Source organism: Schistocerca nitens, chromosome 12 (genome assembly GCF_023898315.1).
Source record: "Schistocerca nitens isolate TAMUIC-IGC-003100 chromosome 12, iqSchNite1.1, whole genome shotgun sequence".
In the NCBI taxonomy this organism is placed as follows: Eukaryota; Metazoa; Arthropoda; class Insecta; order Orthoptera; family Acrididae; genus Schistocerca; species Schistocerca nitens.
In genome coordinates, this window is record NC_064625.1 from 28986173 (window position 1) to 29008354 (window position 22182).

At 38.1% G+C, this 22182-nt stretch overlaps 1 protein-coding gene across 1 annotated transcript in view; it reads right to left on the reverse strand.

The window, feature by feature from the left end:
• Positions 1–5580: 5580 nt before the first annotated feature.
• LOC126214878 (cytoplasmic polyadenylation element-binding protein 1) overlaps positions 5581–22182 on the reverse strand; it is a 97824-nt gene continuing 81222 nt past the window's right edge. The window contains exons 11-12 of the mRNA XM_049941524.1: positions 19958–20085; positions 5581–6188 (exon numbers count right to left, since the gene is read on the reverse strand). Coding sequence (XP_049797481.1) covers positions 5913–6188; positions 19958–20085 — 404 coding nt within the window. The 3' untranslated portion in view covers positions 5581–5912. The remainder of the gene's footprint in view (positions 6189–19957; positions 20086–22182) is intronic.

Sequence of the window (22182 nt, forward strand, 5' to 3'; positions counted from 1 at the left end):
CTCAAACTTAATGGGTGGTTGCTAACAACAATGAACAGAAATATCTGAGGTGCTACAGCACAGAACTCAAAATCTAAAACCAAAGTATACAATTTGGAAAAAATTCTTTGGTGGGAAACAGAATAATATGCAAGTTATGAAAAACATTCATTAAGGTGTTTAAACAGAATTAAGTACCTCACACTTTTACATCCACATGAGCAGGGGGGCCCTATTTGGGTGGGGGGTGGAGGGGGGGGGGCGGCAATTCTCATTACTTGCAGTGTTACCTCTCATTTAAACCAGAAATTCATCATCCGTACAAAAAGCTGGGGTTTGGATAGAATTCTAAAGTTAAATGACCTCTTTCTTGAAAACCCTGGGGTATCTACTTAGTTATTGTCTTTTTATTAGGCTATGTTCACATCATTCATACAGCAGTCAAACACACAGATTAGGTGGGGTTGCACAAACTTTAAACACATTTTAAAATATAAAAGCCACCTATCTTAAGAGAGATGAACTCTCACTTTGCAACAATTAAGTATGTTCAATGTATTTCACATGTGGTCTTTGAAGCATTACAAGTCCAGTTCGCTATTCCACGGGAAGAGGCTATGTCGGTATAACCAGTAGAGAAAATTGTCACCAATTGGTACACTGGGTGATGCAATCTATAAAAATGTAGCACAAACAATGAGATATTATTCACAACACTGTGAGTGCCTTTTGAGATTTATAATGTAGTTCTTTAGTTATGTGTGTGTGTGTGTGTCACGAAAGCAGGAGTAGCTTAAGTTACACCATTTTTAAGACTCTCTCTTGGGACTGAATGAACAGGGTGCTCCTTAAGTCTAGCTTCAATTTAGTATTATAATTAAATATGTATCCAACTATATGGCAGAATTATGAACAATTAGTGGACAGCAAAAAATTTGAAAATTTTAAAAATTCTACAATAATTGTGTGCGTGCATGCACATGCCACGTTTTGCAGATGGTTTTTCAAAACTGGGAACTCTTACAATTTTAGATTTTTAAATCAGAAAAACAATTTGTCAAGGAGAGTGCGTGCCGTTTCTGTTCACGCCACACATTAAATATGGCACATACGGGAGGGTCACTTTATCTGCGTACTCTTCTGCAACCTGTCAAACTGCACGAACCGTGCAGGCGATGCACAAGACAAGAATTGGGCTTACTGTAATATTCTACTCTAAATGTGTTAAACATTTACAAAAATTAACGACAAACTACAATGATTCATGGGGAAAAGTATAAAGAAATGCTGTAAAAACAATACCTACTAAAATTTTTGTTATTTGCAGCCACTACACCTGAATGACAGTCCAAGATGATCAAGTGGATATACACGCAGGTCCTACTAATACCAATACCGGCAAAAACAGTACTGTACTGCATGGCAAAGTGAGGGAAATACACGTACTTCATGAAATAATTCACTTTCTTTGGTGTGCACCAGCTGCTTTTATGTTTATGATAATGATAGGACCAGTGACTGTAACTTTTTAATAAACCAAATACTGACATATCTAGTTCAGTTCACAATATAAGAATTCCCATCCATCCCTCATCAATACAAGTATTTTTCAGTCTGTAACAGTTGTCATGAAATACCAGTATTTATGCATTATTCTTAACTTACAAGTTGTTCAATGACTGTCGCATCTGTTATTGTTCACACGGTATCAAAAGTGTTCAGTTCATAGTTGCCCAACAACTGCCTCGAATGAAAGGATATGCCACAATGTACCATATCTCCACACATCGATCTAAAAGAAACGGTTGGTTAAAGTAAGTATATAATTTTCTTTCAGTGCATGAAATTTTCAGACCTTAACCAGTCCTAGGACAGTTGCATACTTTTAAGAGGTTTTCCTCGTCGTAAAGTCACTGAATATATGAGAAAAATATACCATCAGTCTACGAGTTAAGAGTTTTTAATGAAATAATCCAAGGATGTAAACATCACCCAAACTAGCAAACAAATTTTTAGTTTAATACTGTATAATCTGGTACAGCAGATTCTTCACTGCTCTTCGTACCTTGTAGGTTGAGCACTGAGGAAAAATTTTAGGTAGTACACAGTATCTTTTTTTTTTTTTTTTTCTTCAAAATTTTGTATATTTTCACATCTAAAATCAAACTACTGCGTGAACAAACTTTTGTCACAGCAACTCAATGAAAACCCGTTTCTTAATCTTTAAACACAGTCTGATTGGAGCATTAATAAAATGCTTTTCCAATTGGAACTATAAGTGCCATGAGTAGTACAATTTTGCCACTAAAATCTTATTAGCTGAAAATAAGTGCTTATCAGTTTGAACCTTTATTATTTCACGATGTTATCTAACAACCAAGCACAACGAAAAGAAGCAAGTTGCAGAGTGGATGAAATCAGCTCCTCCTACAAGCATTTCGTCTTCACTTGTCACAGGCTAACTGAATAAATTGCATTGGTTTTCTTGAACAGTATAACATGGAAGTCAGACTATAACACTGACCCGAAAGGTACCATTTCAAGTGAAAAACTGACCACCATATACAGTATCTAATCTTGCTCGAGTTTCAAGGTTTCAAATTACAAAGAGTGGCACATACAACTATACAATATTAACAAATGGCAGCTGCATTTTAACCTCAGAGAAGTTTATCGGTTCGTAAACTGAAGACACAGTCTTCTTGTATATCTTTACAAGTGCAGATCATCATCAATTCATCGTCTGATTTCCTATTAGCTAAGAGCTGTTTATATTATGAAGACTGTGTACCCACAAATGGAAATAAGTTTCCCTCTCCTGTGCCTCAAACAGAAAATTCAGGTAAACTTAAGTCCCTGACAACTCACCACTGGCCATTTTACTGAAGATCAAAATCTGTAAAATAACGTTCTCAATACTCATTAACAACAAAAAGCTGTTTTATCACACCCAGGAACTCTAAACACGACAGTTTTGTCCAAATTGCATAACTTCTTGCATTTTTGACTAAGTCCTATTTACCTATTTCAGTTTTAGAAATTACCTTTATTGTGTGGCGAGTTGCAGAAATCAATTCAGTCCCAAATATACGTCTGTAAGTAATGCAAGCAATATCAACAGCTTCTTTTTGTCCTTTTCAGATAAATAAACAATTTCAAAGAAATAATCTCGCATTTCACTTGTCCATCTCTCTGATAATATACAACACTGTAACTACCTCTCCACTGCAATAAATAAGATTAGAATAAAGCTCTATTTTGTTTAAGAAATCCTGACTGCCATCAATGTTGAATAAAATTTTAAACTGGATCAAAGTTGCTTAGAAGTAGGAGAAATATTTCAAAAATTAAATGGCTGCACATTCTTGGCAAACTAAAAAAGATTAACCACACCCAAGACATGCCTGAGCAGGCCATGCCTTATTATAACTAAACTTCATACACAGTTTAAAAACAAAGAAAATCATTACAGAAACAGTAGCTGAGGAATCACATCACTAAGTGAAGTGAAAGTATTTGGTGGGGGGGGGGGGGGGTGGTGTGGAGGAACTGAGCAACAGTCTATGGCTTACTTATATCATTCTGCATGGAATAAATGACTTCTTATTCCAATTTATCTACTAGATACTGCACTGAACAGCAACTATTTACATGGTTTCGTACCCAATATATTTTTGAGGTCTGGGAACAAATGATTTGTTATTTGCACACCTATTCAACAACTCTTCTTTGGATATTTGGTTTACATCAAAAGTATATACACAGAGAAGTTAGTTCTGTATTATGTGAATAATGTTAACTAGTTTATTTGAAAGATCATTTCAACAAAGCAGCAGACTTAAAATTTTGCTTAGCAATATAAACGCAACCTCCCACCCCTCCAAGTAAATTCTTCCAGTAAATATGGGTTAAGAACTATAGAAATGGCTCATTTTACACCTCTGTCAAAACATTCAAATGCACCATTGCAGTGGCAACCGTTTATTACAATTTTTCTTAACTTTGAGTAACTATTATTTACGGCACTACAAAGCGCAAGTTCAGTAGTAAGTATCAAACCAAGTAACAGAAATCCTGAATAAGCAACATTCAGACACTCTTTATGCAGTAAGGAAATGAAAGAATGAAATACAAGCAATAGCCCAATGGTCTACTTGCATATAAAAATAAGAGGTTTATTCAGTACCTTAATACATTTTACTATAGTAATGGCAACCACCTCTCATTATCTTTATCACTGGCTGGTGCCTACATTCCACCGAACATGGTAACTCACAGGAAGCAACAGTAACATCTTCCTTTGTACATAATAAGACTAGCTTCAATTTAGTCATAACATGTCTTATAATGAAACACCTCTAAATTGTATTATAAAATTAGGAACAATTACTGAATAGCGAAACTGTTTAACTGCACATTTTAAAAATTCTAAAATAATAATGTGTGTGCCAAGTTTTATGCAAGATTTTAGTACAAAGATCTTAATTGAAACAAATCTGACAGTGCTGCACAGATAAATATTTTATAGCTCCTAAAATTAGTTTTTATGTCTTTCCAAAGTCATAACCACAGCAGAATTAAACATAAAGACTACTGTTTTAGTTACTTTGTACTACTCCATGAACTAGTTAAGTACTACGGTGCCATGTTTTTGCTGCTGTTAACAGAAGGGGAACCAAAATCTTCTGTAAAACTTGGTACACAGTATAAGACAAATTACAAAAGGACTACTTGAATTAGAAACATTCATAAGATTATGCAATTTCAGTTAGCAGCGGCAGAAACAAGGCACTACGGCTGATTGTGGAACAGTAAAATGACACAAACAATAGGCAAGTGATTAAATTCTGCTACTGTTACTATATGGGGAAGGCATAAAAACTAAATTACAAAAGTTACTAAAGTTCTATCTATGTGGTACTGTCAGATACGATTCAACTGCCAAGAGATCTTCAAACCACACAAGGGAGTTTTTATTTTGCAATAATGACTGAGTAGTTATATTCTTTCTGTTTTAAAATGACATAAGATTTGAGTACAATTTCTTCTCAGAAATTTATTCACTCTGCTGGCAATATTATATAGAGAGAACAGTCTTTTTATACTGATATAAGAAGAAATGATAAAAACTAAATAAAAAAAAAAATCAAGAACACTGTGTATAACATTTCTGTAAATTAAAACCCTCCTGGTTGTTTTTGTACTGCAATGATTCTAATCATATACTCTCATATACAAATTCTTCCAAAATAAACATATTTACACAGTTGGGTTTACACCATTGCAGTATCGATAATGAAATAGCCAAAAGAATCCAAAGAACAGACCATTTCCAATCCAGTTCATCATAAGCTTCCATCCAGTTATGTAAGTGGGTTAGCAAATGAGCAAGTTTTCTGCACCTCAAAATAAATCACGATTTAGTGTCACTAAAAAGAATTAACTCCCTTCTTAAATATAGCATCATAAAAACAAAACACAATTTCTCTCATTGTAAAATTAGAGTAAGTAATACCAACTGCAGCAAAATAATTAAAAACTATAAGGATGCCATTTCGGGCAAATAATATAACTATTTAATATAAATAAAGTAATCTCTCTTCAAAAAGGAACATTTTTCATCAGTACCTCGCTTATCCTATTAAACTAGCAGCATTAATACTGATCAATGGAAAAAAATTTTAAAATTAGGAAACTGAACACACAGGCAGCTCCTCAGTGTGGCAGATCGGCAACTTCTAATGCATCGACACATTTCCACGTGCCCCCACACACGTACACAGCGATACCGACAGAAGTAATCCACACATCCTGGGAGTACAGTGTCACGTCAAGCTGCCTCGATACCTGCCACAGAGGTGCAGCACTCGTGTACAGCCTCCAGCACCACGTAACTTCAAACTCCCTCCCCACGACGCGCTCCGACGGACATCTCAGTTGATGAGAGTGGGAGGACTCATCGATGAGAAGGACGGGGATGACAGTGAAGGAGCCGAGAAGCCCGGCACGGAGATGGGGGCAGCACGGCTCCCTTTGGAGTTGCGCATCAGCGTCTTGTGCGTCTGCAGCTGCTCGCGCCCGTCGTGGTGTCTGTGCCAACAGGTCCGGCAGAAGTAGCGGAAGCACACCATGTCTCGACAGAAGTAAGGCCCCTGCTGCAGGCCGCACGACGAACAGAGGGAGTCTTCCAGGTACGGGTCTACCTGCACCTGCGCATCAGGCACACTGTCGTCAGAGCACATTTCGTACAGTAACTGGCACTTTCGGTGATTTTTTTTACAGATTTATTCTTAAGTAACTCAAGGTTTCGGAAAACAACTATGCAGAAATGCAGAAACTACAATATGTACACAGGAATGACATATCAGTGGATAGAGAGGTAGTTTCTATCTGTAATACATGCCATCGGTTAGAGAATGGATCACTGGAGGGCAGATGCATCAGAATGCGGCGTATAACAGTTTTTTGTGTGTGTGTGTGTGTGTGTGTGTGTGTGTGTGTGTGTGTGTGTGTGTCACCCAAATTCGCTAAATGAGATTCAACTGGAGAAGTTAAGTAATGATTTCATACTAAGTATCGGGTAGAAGCACCAACAGACAATTAGTACAACATATTCTACACAACTGGCTGCTTATGTAGCACAGCGAAAACAGGCTGGATGTGAGTGCACAGAAGGTGGAGGATTTGCAGAAATCATTAGTCAGGAGCCCAAAGAAATAGACTGTACCTGAGATCCAAGAACTGCAGATCCCACAGTCAATTGTCTTAAGTCTGACAACCCCCCCCCCCCCCCCTCTCTCTCTCTCTCTCTCTCTCTCTCTCTCTCTCTCTCTCTCTCTCTCTCTCTCTCCAGGGGACGAAACAACACAATTCACCACCTTTTGTGCCATGGCTTTATCAAATGTTTACGGATTATTTTTGATTGTGGAGAAAACTGACTGGTTTTATCACATTGTAGCAATGGATTATGCTACAATGAAGCAAAACATTGGATGCTTCTTTCTGCAAGAATACAGTGCTTCACCACACTTACCTTCCGATGTTGGCGATCGCCTCTTTGTCAAACTGCTTCAGCATCGATTGGATGTGTTTCCACCTTGACTCTCCTCCTCTTCAGTGGCCTCTGTAGTGACCCGACTAAACTCCACATCATTTCATCATCTATGGTGTTACATTGAATAATGTATGTACCTGCCCCAACTGCCAATTAAGTGTTTCGAGGACGGATAATTAACTGATTCACTGACACTGCTATGACACGTATGGCATATGTTTGACTATCATACTGACATTTGCTGTATCACAAACTGCGTGTATATTGAGCACTTGTTATCCAAGTTTTAAAGATGAGATACACTCTATCCACTGACGTCTTACGGTTTTTGTGCAGTTGTCTTCTGTCCCAGAGGTACTTATGAATAACCCTGTACAGCTACATACATATTCCACAAACGGCTTTACAGTATATGGTAGACAGTACAATAATAAATGTTGAAGATGGTTGAATGTGCATCACATTTAATACTGCACTATCAATGAAAGGGCCGATAAACTACACTATTTAATCACGTAAGCCATCACACACACAATGAAGAAGGAAAACAAATCTGAAATCCTGCTGTATTATGACATTTAAACTATCTCAATTAATATGGCTTCCACAAATTAACTATGTGGCTTAGCACAAATTCCTATTATGCAGTTTCGAACAAACATGACTGTACAGGTAACAGAAACTGCACTAACGACTACCAGTGGCGGAGACAGAAAAACCTCCTCAAGGATGGGGGCACTGAAGATATCTTGTGTTACATTTATTTTTACCATAATAAAAGTAAATCAAGTCACATGCACAGTTTAAGTAAGTTTAAATAAAACTGATTATACACATATACAAGACAATGCAATTTTATGATACCAAAGAGTTACAATCGAGGTTCTCTTCCTTAAATCATGAATTCTATGCACCTATTCCTGGAAAATTGGTTAATTACATCGTCAATAGGACAATCAATGTCAGGGCGAGTGTTCAACACCAACACAGCTAATCCATAAAGTCGATCCTCCTCCATTGTCAACCTCAGCCATGTCTCTGTACGCTGCATTGTTGAAAAACTACTTTCTGCTGTAGCAATAGATGCAGGTAGACAAGCAAAGATTTTCTACAGCATGTGCAAAGTAGAATAGTCAGATCTAGGACAAACAGACAACGCTTGCATAACAGAATAACGATCACTAAGAGCGTTCATGCTCGTTTGCTTGACTGAAGAACCTCTCCCATTAGCCTGTTTAATCACGAAGAGTGTGATTCTTCTTCAAAGAAGAGTAGTTCAGTTAAGCACTGATTCAATTTACATGCCAGATCATTACTGTTATGTTTTAGTAGTTGTGAAGGCAGAAGTATGTTGAATTTTAAACAATAAATATTTTCCTTCAGCAAAACGTTCCCTCATGTCAGTCGCAACATGGTCCAATGTGGGAATAAAAACAGTTCTTTTCCCACATGTCATAGCATCATCATTATGATCACAATTTTCCCTAAGTCTCTGTCTGCTGTAAGACGAGGTACACTCATCTCCATATCTAACTCTTCCATAACTGCCTTCGCCTCTTCAACAATACAAGCAAATTGGCTATCAGCATTAGCTATCATGCCGTCATACACCTTGAGTGTCTAATCTAATTTTGCTTTTGCCATTGTGACATCCAAGCTAGGGTCTTCTAAGATTTTGCTGACTGGATATGTTATGCTCATAATGTCACTCACTGTAAACAGACGGATGATAAACTAAATTAGAGAGAGCTCTAAGGAGGATACTGGCTTTGGCAGGCGTCGTTCTATCCCTCTAACACTGTATTTTTTTAAGAAATTTGCAAACTGCTCCAAGACCAGCTGCGAATTGAACAACAGCATCATGTCGCTCAACCCATCTCATCTGATAATGTGACTGCAGCGAGTGCTTTACGTGGCTCTTCAATGTTGCAAACCGCTTGCTAGATGCTGTAAAAAATGATACTACTTTTTCAATAGTACCATTTGAGTTTCTCACACTTTTAACTTTGCAATTGTGAGAGACAGCGAGGTTGAGCTGATGACTTCAAATAGTGCTACTCGTGTGTTGACAGCTTGCTTTCTTTTTTCTATTGTAGCCACAGCACCTTCAAATTCTGACATATTAACTGAGCAACCATCACAGCCTATACCCACACAGTTCTAGAGAGAGAGAGAGAGAGAGAGAGAGATTTCACCAGTAATACTATGCTCTTAATCTTGACTCTCTTTAGGTTCATCGTCAATGTTTCCACTACAATCATTGTCTCGATGGATGACGACAAAACCCAAAAATCTTTTGTGTAATTTGCCATCACCATCAACATACCTTGCAGCTGAACTCAGTTGGGCGATGTGTGGTATGTCCATAGACTCACTGAAGATTATGCTGTAATAATGAGAATATTTGATTTCCTCCAGTATTCTCGATAACATCACTCTTTCACGGCATGAAATAAGTTCATCTACATTCGAGCAGTGATTAAGTACTTCATAAAGAAATGTATGAAAGCAAAGGACATACATGCCGATTTCCAGAATAATACACTGGGGGACTCTGCTCCTTCACATTCAACTGCTGCTAAGTGGACAAATGAATTTGAATTTGGTTGGGAGAGCTTAGACAATGATATGCGCAGTGGTCGGCCAAGATGTGTCACTACACCTGAAATCATTGCAAAAGTGCACAAAATGGTCATGGAGGATCGCCGATTTAAAGTGCGTAAAACTGCTCACACTTGCCGTATGTAACCTCAAACGGTGTATCACATTTTAACTGAAGAATTAGAAATGAAAAAAAATTATCTGCAAGATGGGTGCCGCAACTGTTGACAATGGATACTGTGCGCCCGCACACGTGCCATCGCCATGGTAAAATTACACAAACTAAAGTATGAATTGTTGCCACACCTGTCTTATTCACCTGACATGGCTCCGTCAGACTTCCATCTCTTCCCAAAACTTAAAATTTTTCTTGGTGGGCGAAGATTCACTTGAAATGAAGAACTGATAGCTGGAGTTAACAACTATTTTGTGACCAGGAGGAAACTCCTTTTCGAGATGGGATCAAGGCACTGGAACATTGTTGGACCAAGTGCATTAATCTACAAGGAGACTTCATTGAAAAACAAAAGTTTCAGTGATGTAAGTACTTTTTTCTATTCTGTTCTGAGAACTTTTCAAACCATTCTCGTAGTAACAATGTGTTTTTAGCAATCTTCTCTAAAGTCACTATTACCAGAGATATACTTGTCAATAGTTTCCCATACCTAACTCTTAATACGAGTTAGGTATGAGATACTATTGTTAAGTTGTTAGTAAAAATTTTGTCTCTTATCAATACTTTTACTGAGAAGTTACTATGAATTACTATTATTAACACTTCACAATCAACTGATCACTCTCACTCTTGACTAATCTTCCCACTTGCACTTCATACAACTAGGACTGTTGACTTATTCATTCTTTGGCCTTAATATTTCTGCTTCTGAATGTGAACTAGCTTCATATTCGGTGAATAGTCTGTATTTGCAATGCTACATATCGAAGGTTCTCTGTACAAGAAAACAGTAGAATAATCGCAACTTTTCTCAAACAAATCCCAGAGAGAATAAGATATCAAAATCACTAGCATGGCCGCAACTTTTCTTTTATGTGTGTGTTAGCTATCTATGTGCCAGACAGAAACATATACAATACAATGATGCAGACGTGCGTCTACATAGGAAAGTACACAATAGAGTACAGGCTGGTGGTGGCAGCGTAGGTGCATATATACTTTAGTATATAGACATGAATTGCAGAACACAAAGCATAAAACAAATTTTATTGATGTATGTGCCATTACAGCTTCACATACCATTAAAATCTTTCTTAAAATAACAACATCCAGACATGACAGTTAAAAACAGCTTTTCATGAAGGCCAGTGTAATCAAATGATGGTCATAAAGCTGAAAATATACATTAACAGAGAGGGGGGCGGGGGAGGGGTAGTGAAAATAAAAGCAATATTTGCATAAGGAGCTAGCCACTACAAAAAAAAAAAAAAAATGGCTCTGAGCACTATGGGACTCAACTGCTGAGGTTATTAGTCCCCTAGAACTTAGAACTAGTTAAACCTAACTAACCTAAGGACATCACAAACATCCATGCCCGAGGCAGGATTCGAACCTGCGACCGTAGCGGTCTTGCGGTTCCAGACTGCAGCGCCTTTAACCGCACGGCCACTTCGGCCGGCCTAGCCACTACAATAATTAAATGTAAAAGGTATCATCTTGTCGAAGGTTTTATGCCATTAAAACTTAGTAACTGACAATTAATATTTACATCATTTCATAAAAGAGATCATCATATATGTTGCTATTACGTAAAAATCAGCATATTGCTATCACGCTAGTTATTGCTGGAGTCCAAGACACTCTGTGTTGACATCAACTATTTTAATTTTATTGCAGTTACAGCCTGCTCCTTGAAAGGTTATTTGAACATGTAACTTTTGTGTCAAGTTATACAGGCAGCTGGCTACCACCAGCTAGCAGCCTTCGCCTCACACTCATCAGTCCCTATTTTGCCACAGCACTGCATATCCACATGTGTACACTATGTATATGCTCAATGTTGCTATTCTTAAACATCCTAATGAACATTAGCTGTCCTGTCAACATGTACCACATTACAGCAACATGTGATCTGTTACAAAATTATATAAATACTGGGTGTGTGTTACCAAGTTTAAATGGCATAATGCCTTAGGTTAGAAGATACCTTTTACATTTAGTCCTTTCAGTGGATAGTTTCTTGGCTCTTTTATTTTCACTGCCACTTCTCTACATTAATGTATATTTTTGCTGAATCACAATCCTTCAATTACAATGGCCACAAACTATGAAAAGCTCTTTAACTATGTCATGTATGGGTGATGTTATTTTAAGAAAAATTTTACCTATATGTGAAGCTGTAAGGCACCAACACTAATCCAGTATGCTTCAACTCATATTCTTCAACCCTGCTACAATATTATGTGCAGTTCTATAAGCAGTTGTACGTTGCTAACATGAGAAGAAGTCTGTTTTGTATATTATGTCTGAAGATGGCTAGATTGTTAAACAAAATTAATAATCCAACCAAATGAAGAAAGCTTCACGTGCTATCTTGGAAAAACACACGCACACGCACACGCACGCTCCTGGTTGTTTATGTCAACCAACTTGACAAAACACTTTCTTTGGTGTTGTAGCTTCAGTTCTTAAACCGACCTTGCAATCCTTTCAGTGTAACTGTTCCAGACATTAAAACAACATTCAGCAGGGCTAATTTACAGTTACTGATTTAGTGTTCAGCTAAACACTAGCAGCTACAATGTAGACCACTGTGAATGCTATTCACAAGCACAGATTGAGAGAATGAGTTAGTTGCTGTTTACAAGAAGCTAGAAGTTGCTCTGACCACTTAAGTGAGTAGAAGCTGCTTTAAATATATGCATTTGGTGAAATGTCAAATTGTGTACCAGACATACCACAGGTGCCTACAGTGGTATCTTCTCCAAAGGAGGTCTTCTGCAGAAAGTACAGGATCTTTTACCACTCATCTACTTGACTGGTGCATCTACAGTACACCTTAAGGACCTGGAGAGGGAAGGCAGCAACCTAGACAAACTCTGGGTATAACAACCATCCAGACAATAAATGGAACAAACTGATCCAGTGAGACACTCCACCTGTTGAGAAACGTGATGTGTCCTGTGTCTGGGGGAGGCGAACATAAAAGGATAAGGGAAGGCAGTTAGAGCATACAGCCAATAATGATACCCTTTATTGAAACCCCTTAGGGAAAGGGCTGAATAGGATAGGAATGATCATCTTGTGCATGTCCTGGAAACCTCTCAGGTAATTGGGTGAAGACAGTTGCACTACTCACATGGCTAGCTGTGTGTGGAATGTGCAAGATTTTTTTTCCTTTTGTAGCTTAGGCAACTTCCATACATACCTGAAAGAGAAGTCCAAAAGTATCAGTGTTAAGACCCAAAGAAATGGCCCCTCAAATGTGAGATTATTACAGCCAGAATCATCAACTGCAGAAGCATTTGCAAAGTCCATAATTTTTATCAGTCTGAAAATGCAACTGAGTTCATAATCAATAATCAGGTTAAAAAGTGAAACCAAGAATGCCAAGACATGTTTATATCTGAAGGAAAGGCTAATAGGAAATGGACATCATATTTGTCGCAGTAAACAAGAAACTCAAATCCACCATGACAGAAATTGAAGCAGCATGTGAGGTGGAGTAGGTGAGAATCCTTAACAAGTGTGGCATGAATTAATTCTATCTTTCTATCGTCTGACTCACCCTTACAGGAAACAAAGTTTTAAGAGAAACTCTTGAGTCACTAACACATGTGTTCCCAAATCATACTCTTATCAATGAAGCAGACTATAAACATCCAACAATCAAATGAGATAAACACAGTTTATGGATATGATATGCAAGTTGGGATGGCAATCATTAAAATAAAGGTGTTTTCATGAAATTCCACGTACAGTGTTCTCCTCCAAATGCAAAAATATTTTGTTAATACACACCTATACTGGGAGAAATGATCATTGTAATACGATAAGATGAATCAGAGTCCACACGGAAAGTTTTTAACTTATTTTTCACATGTGCTGCTAGAGAGTGGAATGGTGGAAACATAAATGTGAAAGTGGTTCAATGAACCCTCTGGTAGGCACTAAAGTGTAAATTTCTGTAGATGTACCTTTTTGCTTACTAACCCTGTCAGGACTGTATCACTACTTGTAATGACCACCACCATAGCTGTAAAATTTATACGTTCATCACCACAGATATTTGGCTGTTTCTTGCAAAAGTGTTGTGATTCCTGAATTATGGTTACAATGGGAACTTAAAACACAGCAGCTTTTTCCGAATCGGATTTCAATTGTATACTGATGTGTGAATAATGTGTCTTGCTTCCAAACATATCCTCTGTCTGCTACTCGCTCACTGTCTATTGCTTGTCCTGTAATTTAGTGACATCTGTTAATACTACCTCTGTGACAAGCCTTGCCACTAATTTATTCTCGCAATAACGATTGCAGTTAGTACAATTTACTTAATCTGTTATACATTTCATGAAGGATTAACTTTCCTCCTTGTTTCCTCTGAATGCCACAATGTCCTCAAGCTGATAAAAAGTTGGCAACATTTTCACCAAGTCTTCTAATACTGGAACAGGGGCTAAATTTCTCATTTGCAATCCACTTAGTAAATCATCACACACTCTTATAACCGAAGGAAATAGTGATCTGGGTGTAGAGTCAAGTGACATTTTTTGAAGAATATTTTCAATTCAAGTGTCACCCATACGTAACCATAATTAAAGTTTGTATACAGTAACTGTACATGTATGAGAACTTTTGTTGCAAAACTGTTCAAATACAAAGATAATTTGTGAGATGATAGCACTAAGTTCCATTTCCTCCTGTGTTTCACAGAACTGTCAAACTGAGCAGAGGAATACTCTTGTTGTAGTGGCTAGTTCGTCGTTTCTCACATATTCCTTGCATTAGTGCCACACAAGTCAAATGTCACGTGATTACTCAAGCAAGAGTCAATACTGTAACAAGCACTTTGAAGTATCGGGTAATCTTGATACGGTTTAAATGCGAAGGTCATTTGCAAACCCCCGCCCTTCCGAAGTCCTCAAAATAAATCTGCACATGACCCAAATAGCCAAAGCTTGACCTGCAAATTTAAGATAAACCCTACATACTCTATTCAACAACATAAAAATATTTTAATTGGATAGATAAAAAATCTACCCACCAAGCAGTGGCAAAAAACACACATAAAATAAGGTTATAATTAGACAAGCTCTTGGAGAGAGTGGCTGTTGCAGGCAGAACATTTGAAGGTGAGGAAGAGGGGGTGAAGGAAAGTGACTGGAGAAGTCTAGCAAAAGGGGTAGATTTCAGTAAAGCCAACCAGAACTGTGGGTCAGGGGAGACTTACCAGACAGGACGAGAAGGAAACACTGATTGTTGGGGACCGCACCAGACGAGATTTGGAAACCTGAAAGGATAAAGGTGTAAGGCAGGGTTAAATGCAAGACAGAGATTCTGATAATACATCATGCACAAGTTAGTGTATTGCATGCAACAGAGATGGGAGGGCGACGGCAAAAAATGTATGGGTCAGAAAATGAAAGAAGTAGAAAACTAAAACAGAGTTAAGAAAGCAGTAGTTACTGCAAAAAAAAATTCTGAGACAGGAGAAATTAACAATTTAAGGCCAGGTGGGTGATTGGAACCAAGAACATCTAGCCCTAGCTTTCACCAGCAGAACTCTGAGAAACTGGCATCTGGGGAAAGACTCCAGTTGCTCTACAACATGAGTCTCAGCCTCAGCACCTGTTTGAAAACACACACACACACACACACACACACACACACACACACACAATCTGGATTCTTCCCCCAACGCCTGTTTCTCTGAACTCTGCAGGTGGAACTAGAACAACATGTTCTTTGTTCTCACCACCCACCTGGCCTCAATTTACATTAATTTCTTCTGTCTCAGCATTTCTTCACAGTAACTACTCCTTTCTTCACTCCATGTTAAGTTTTTTTTTCAGCTGCCATTTTCTGATTTGTCTATTTTTCACTGACACCTTCCCATCTCTGTTACATGTAACACACTTACCTTTCACTCTTATTAAATCATGCACAATGTTTTATGAGAATCTCTGTCTACCATATTACCCTGTCTTTAGGCTCTCAGGTTTTCAAATCTCTTCCTGTGCAGTCCCCAACAACCAGTCTTTCCACTGACAAGCGTTTCTGGGCGACTTTTCCAAAATCTACCTCTCTACCTAGACCTCTCCAGCCCTTTTCCTTCACCCCTCTTCCTTCCCCTTCAGCACGTCTGCCTGAAGGAGCCACTGGCTCCAAAAGCTTGCCTAATTATAACTTCCTTTATGAAAGTTCTGTTGCCGCTCGGTGAGCACGACCTACAGAACCAGTATTAACTTAATGTAATGCAATTCAATAATTTAATCTGCAAATTTAATACAGCCCTGTATTTTTCGAATGATGATTGGGAATTATCCTCATCTTGTAGTACGATAAATACAGTATTTCTTAATAAGTTTTGTCAAGGAAGAATTCGGTTAACAGTACACTAGAAAAAACGAATTTGGATATACCAAAGCACTATATATCAAGAACAGGGAAGTCAACTAACTCAAAATCTGCAATGAATTATCACTTTCACTAACAACTCTTAAGTTGTAAAACTGGAGATTATGGCACAAGAAGGAAGCAGGGGGAACCAAGTAAACACAATTTGAAATAAGCTTATGTTGATGCTCAAGACCTGATTAGTTGTGAGAACATGGCACACTGTCACTGCGACTCCTTAGGCATATATTTTTAAGCTACTTATGTTATTAGGAAACATACAAATACTGTTGGTTTGGAAAAATGTGCTCATTGTTTCTCTCAAACATTTTGGATACCAATTTGGTGACAAAGACGCTGAACAAAAGTTGCATTTAAATTCTGCAAATGTGCCAAGAGTGGCAATATTTAGTTTATGTGCCAAGAGTGGCAATATTTAGTTTATGTACCAATGCTGGGACCACTGAAAACTGCGTTGCTGGGCAGAGATGGTGTATGCTACCTCTAATGATCTGTAATACAACACAGCTCCAAGCCCTTTACCAGAAGTTTGCTGTGAGCCCAGTTTGGGGCTGTTGACTCCCCAGTCCACAGTCGTGGCTAAGATTTCTGACATTGTAGAGACATATGTCACTGTGTAACCCAGAAGTAAATATATTTAGATGTGTGTTTTGATGAGGCTCTGAGAGCTGAATTTACTGATTGTGTCCTCACTTGGCTAGACTGAATGAGCTGTTATGTTCACTAGAAACATTTGTAACATGTTTGTTACATTAACAAGCTGTTAATATAATCAGGTTACATGCCACAGTGACTGAACTTCAACACATATTAATGGGTGAAACTATTCCGGATCAGTTATGGTTTAGATTTACTTACCTGTTATGAATATGTTCACAGTAGCCAGTGGGTACTAATTTGAAATTATGTGCTGTTTTAAAATTTTTTGCTTTGGAAGAGGCTCCTGACCTATTTCAGCTGTAAGTGCAGGTAAATCTTTTAAGTATTGGTTAATTTTGATGTAAACTATATGGAAAGATGGTGACAGGTCATTCAGCTAGAACTGTGATTTAACCAGTTCACATCTGTAACACAGCTAGGTCTGAGCATTATTGTCTAGGATCCAAGCCTGGAACCACAGAAGTTATTGATCAAAGGGTAGCTATCTTTCTTAAACAAATATTTTTAAGATAGTGTTATATAAATGTCAGCTTCTGCAAGCTTTCTGATGTTTTGTTTTAATCACTGGTTTCACTACCATTATACTCTAGTTTCAAGTATGGTGTTTTAACAGTTGTTAGGCTGCTTCTCAATTCTTAAAATGTTACATTAAAATTGTGTGTGAACCTTGTTTTTACAGTTCTCGATGCTTTTGATCTTGTTCCCATTTACAATATACTTCGTAACACAACTGCAAGTGTTTAAACTGCTATAATCCGCAATCATGTAGGAAGACAGCCCAACTTTAAGCCCTTCTGCGCATCCCTATCCATCAATGGCTGGCAGCCCGTAAGATTCATTCTCTTTCCAAATGGTTACCAGCAAGTTACATATCTCCCTCTCCCCCTCCCTCCTCTTAACAATATGCTATGAATGTGTATCTGTAAATGTTTTAGTTCAATTAATGGAAAAGTCAGGTGACGGCAATAAGCATGAAGTGCTTCACCAGCAGACAAGTGAGATTATTTACTGCATTTGTAACTTCATCAAACGTAAACTTGAAAGCAGGACTCTTACTGCTGACATTTTAAGATATAAGAACAGGCTGCAGAAGCATGTGGTGTCAACAAGATCACTGTAGAGAGAACTCTAAACAAAGTGTCAGAGCAGTAGAAACCCTACGAACAGTTTGTTTTGCGTAGCCTGAAAAGCGTAGAAATCAAAGGAAACCGGTATCACAAATGGGGTTTTGACAAGAATGTTTTATTAAAGTGTCCCGTGTAAATGGTAAATACCTGGCATAACGAAAACTTGTGACAATTATGCATGAGAATATTGGCTTCAAAGGTAGTGCTTCATCACAATTACACCTTATGGAGTAGAAGCAGAGGGGACTGCACTTTGGGTTCGTTTTGTTGTGTATTACATTTTTACTTGTAATGCAGTCCAAATTGAAATAAATGACTATTATTGCAAGCAGCTTCAATGACCTTGTCACTAAACAGTTGCAATTTTGAAAAATATTTTATATGACGTCTTCACAAAGCTGTGTCAGGTGTTCTCGCCTTCCAACATCAAGCGGACTAAAGCTGTGGAGCACTGGACACGTCATAGTCAAGACGTGAGGTAAGATTTCTCTCAAGACTATTGACTGCAGTCCGTTCTAAAATGAATTATTCGGGTCATACATCTGAATGTTATAAAACGATGTACCATAGGCAAATGAACCCGATCACTGTCTTCGGCAACACAGTTCAGCAACATGGACTTTGTTTGCCTGCTCTCTGCTGCCACACATGTGCAGATCTCATTCCCTCAATGCTTTCCTACAGCACCACCTCTATACGCAGAAGCGCCATCCTACTTGACGCAGGCTATGGTTGGGCTCAAGTTAAATTCTGAGACAAGTTTATGTTGCACAGACGCTCTAAGAAACGATCTGTTCACGTTACTGTGATTTGCTATGTACTGTCAAACTGTTAATTTTATAAATTTACATTTTTTTCAATTTTTAACAACTCAAAAAACAGGTCCCAGCTTTCTGCCCTACTGTCCAATACCACCACACAGGGACCCTATTTGTCTTCCTGAAACCCATCCTCTCAATGGAACTGGGGGGAGACTGTGTAGCACAGCCTGCCCTAATGATATGAACTACATGATAAGGAAATGTACTGCGAGGGGAGAATATTTCCACTAAGATGTTGAGAATGGTGGATAACATTAAGTTTCAGATGGAAACAACAGCATCTGTTTAAGTACCAGTTATGGTATTTATTTGCGGCAATAATTTAGTAATTAAGTACACAAGCTACCTATCCTGGTAATAAACATATACCAGTGGAAGCCCAGGATGGAATAACAACAGGGGAAGGATAGATTGCTATTCACCACATGAAGGAGGCATAGGGTTACGGACAGTGCGAACGCTCATGGGTGCTAGCAGTCACTGCCATAGTGCCCAGAGACAGTAGCCACCACACATGCACTAGTAGTAGTAGTAGTGGTAGTTTTTCGACTAAACAATGATGCTACACAGTATTAGCAGGGAACACAGTAACTTTAGATGTGCTCACAAATTGTGAAAGCTGAACATTGTCCGGCAATTTGTAATGTGTCTGATGGGTATAGTAGACACTTAACATTTGTTGACAATAAATTGCAACTCTGCTTCTAAAAATAATTGTAAAAAGCACCCTGACGGCATGCCTGATAAAGACATAGGCTTTTAAAGTTTGACAGTCCTATTGAAAATAAGTACTTTTTAGGCCCATGCATAAGTTAAAATAGATGTTGAGTTTCTATCTTTATTTGTGTAGTAGATTCAGTCTTGTGAAATCCGATGAATCTTTTGAAACAACCTGTATCTTGCAATCTCAGATCCTCCTTTTATTACAAGACATACTTCACCCTGGAATCTGACTGGGGTACTTTAAAAACATTGCAGAATTCTAAGTTGAGATTCCTAGACCAGAATTTGAAAATCCACCACCAACAGAATATGAGCCCAATGGCACAGGCCCACTATATTTTTGAATATGTATAAAAATAAAATAGCTATGGAAAACATCAGAAAATAAATAGCTTACCTTCTTAGTGAAACGAGGAGTTTTTATTTCTATGAATGCTGCGACTACTGCCCTCATATATGAACGAGGATTGTTGAAGGTCACACGGCCAGAGCCTATTGGATACTTGTATTTGTCTGTGTCAATGCCTGAAAATTACCAAGCAAAATAAATTATTCCACTTTAAAAACAAAAAGATAAAAATTTGGTTGCTCAAAGCCCTAAGTACCTAACACACAAAATTAAAGTTTTTTTAAATCTCTGTGTCATCAAGTGTTCTCTGTGCCATCGAGTGTGGCTGCATCAGTTTTATTAGCGCCAGCAACGACAATTAGTAAGGTTAGTGTAAGACACTACCACCATGTCGTTCTGGAATAAAACTGGAATTTGCTCCCTCGCTGCAACACAGATTATTAACCCACATAGCAAAACTCCAAACCGCATCACGAAATGGTGCATACTATGTATGTAACTATTTACTCTTATTTTAGTTCGATGTCTCATCATACAGGTAGCAAAACTCCATAGGAGCACAGTACAATCTCTGAAAATGGTGCTGGTGAAGTCTTAGGATTGATTTTTAACAGATCATTTAACTAAGCAAGCAGCATAGAACCACGCAAGTAAAAATATGAGGCCCAGTAGAAACCCTTGGACGACAGGAGATTTTGAATTTAAATGACGAAAGGAGAAAATATATAAATGCAACAAATGAAGTGGACACGGTTCAAAAATTAGAGAAACAAAGTGCAAAATAGCAAAGTAGGATTGGTTAATGGATAAATGAAAATCTGTAGAAGCACACACATGTGTAAGAGAAATAAAGATTCCACCTACACAGGAAACTAAATAAATCCTCAATAGAAGAAAACAATGCATCAGGATTGAGAACTTAGATGGCAAGCAAGCACTAAGCAAAAAAATGGAAGACTAGTTCTGAGACTAAGGCAGAGTTAAAGCATATCCTCGATGTTATTCAATTTGTACATAAAGCAAGCTTTAAAGGTAACTAACAGATATTTGGAAAGGGAATTTAAGTTGGAGGAAGAAATATAAAGGTTCACCAACGATATTTTAATTCTGCCACACACAAAAAGACTTAAGACTTTCGTTCAAAAGAATGGATAGTATCTCAAAAAGAGATTCAGCAGCAGTATAAGGAAAAGAATAGCACACATGGCCATCATCTCTGGTAGCAGTCAGAGCTGCCAGAGATTGTGGTACTTTCTGTGCGCACTCGCGCACGCAGAGAGAGAGAGAGAGAGAGAGAGAGAGAGAGAGAGAGAGAGAGAGAAGACGAACACCAAGGCAAACAAAATGCAAAGAAAGAGTGATAAGGAGTTAACATGGAGGGAGAGTCGAGGCCTTTGAGAGAAGGCCAGATGCCCACCCTTAGACTGAACGATAAACGACGCACTTTCGTAAGCCAGTCACAGGTCATGTCGCGTGATCTCGCCAGCTGATGACAGCATAGGACACGTGATAGCTAGATCACTCTTAAGTAGTGCAAACACACAAATACGAAAACTTAATGGTTTAAATTAATATACATATTGTTGCTACAAGAAAAGCAAAGCTTTCACATATATTGGTCTCTAAGATTAATAAGCTGCAAGAGAAGCTAAGCTTCCACATATAATGTTTATCTGTTTTGTGCATATGTGCCAGTAAAATTTTTAATAACGACATAAATGTCTCATCTTCTGGGCTCTAAATTCTTCCAGATGGTCGTCCCCAAAGAGTTGATTTTTCAATGAGAGTCAAACACTCCGATTTAAGAAATTCATCATACATTCTCGCACATAGTTCATCTTGCATAAAAGGAAATTAATTAACTTTCAAAGTAACACTTTTCAAACCACCATTCCCAATATTTTCCTGTGATCTGTTAGGAATAGGTTTGGTTCGGCAGTTGCCAGAGAGCGCCAGATAACAGTTGTCACTGCAATTGTGCACCTAGGATGATGCAGGAAGGCCATATGTTTGTACGTATAAGACATTAAAAGATATTGCATTTAAACGAATCTAATGTAAACAGGTGCCATGTCACACTCATCACAGGCAATTTGTTGTTAAGAAGCATTGCATAGCCTTCCTAAAGCCTTTGACACACCTTGATGTTGGCAGACGCTTGTATGAGCACTGTGTTGTTGTTGTTGTATACAGCACATTTCCTTTGTGACTAAGTTGCCCTGATGCCACCCACTCCGATCAGGGCCTCTCCCAATGGGCACCATCCACCCACA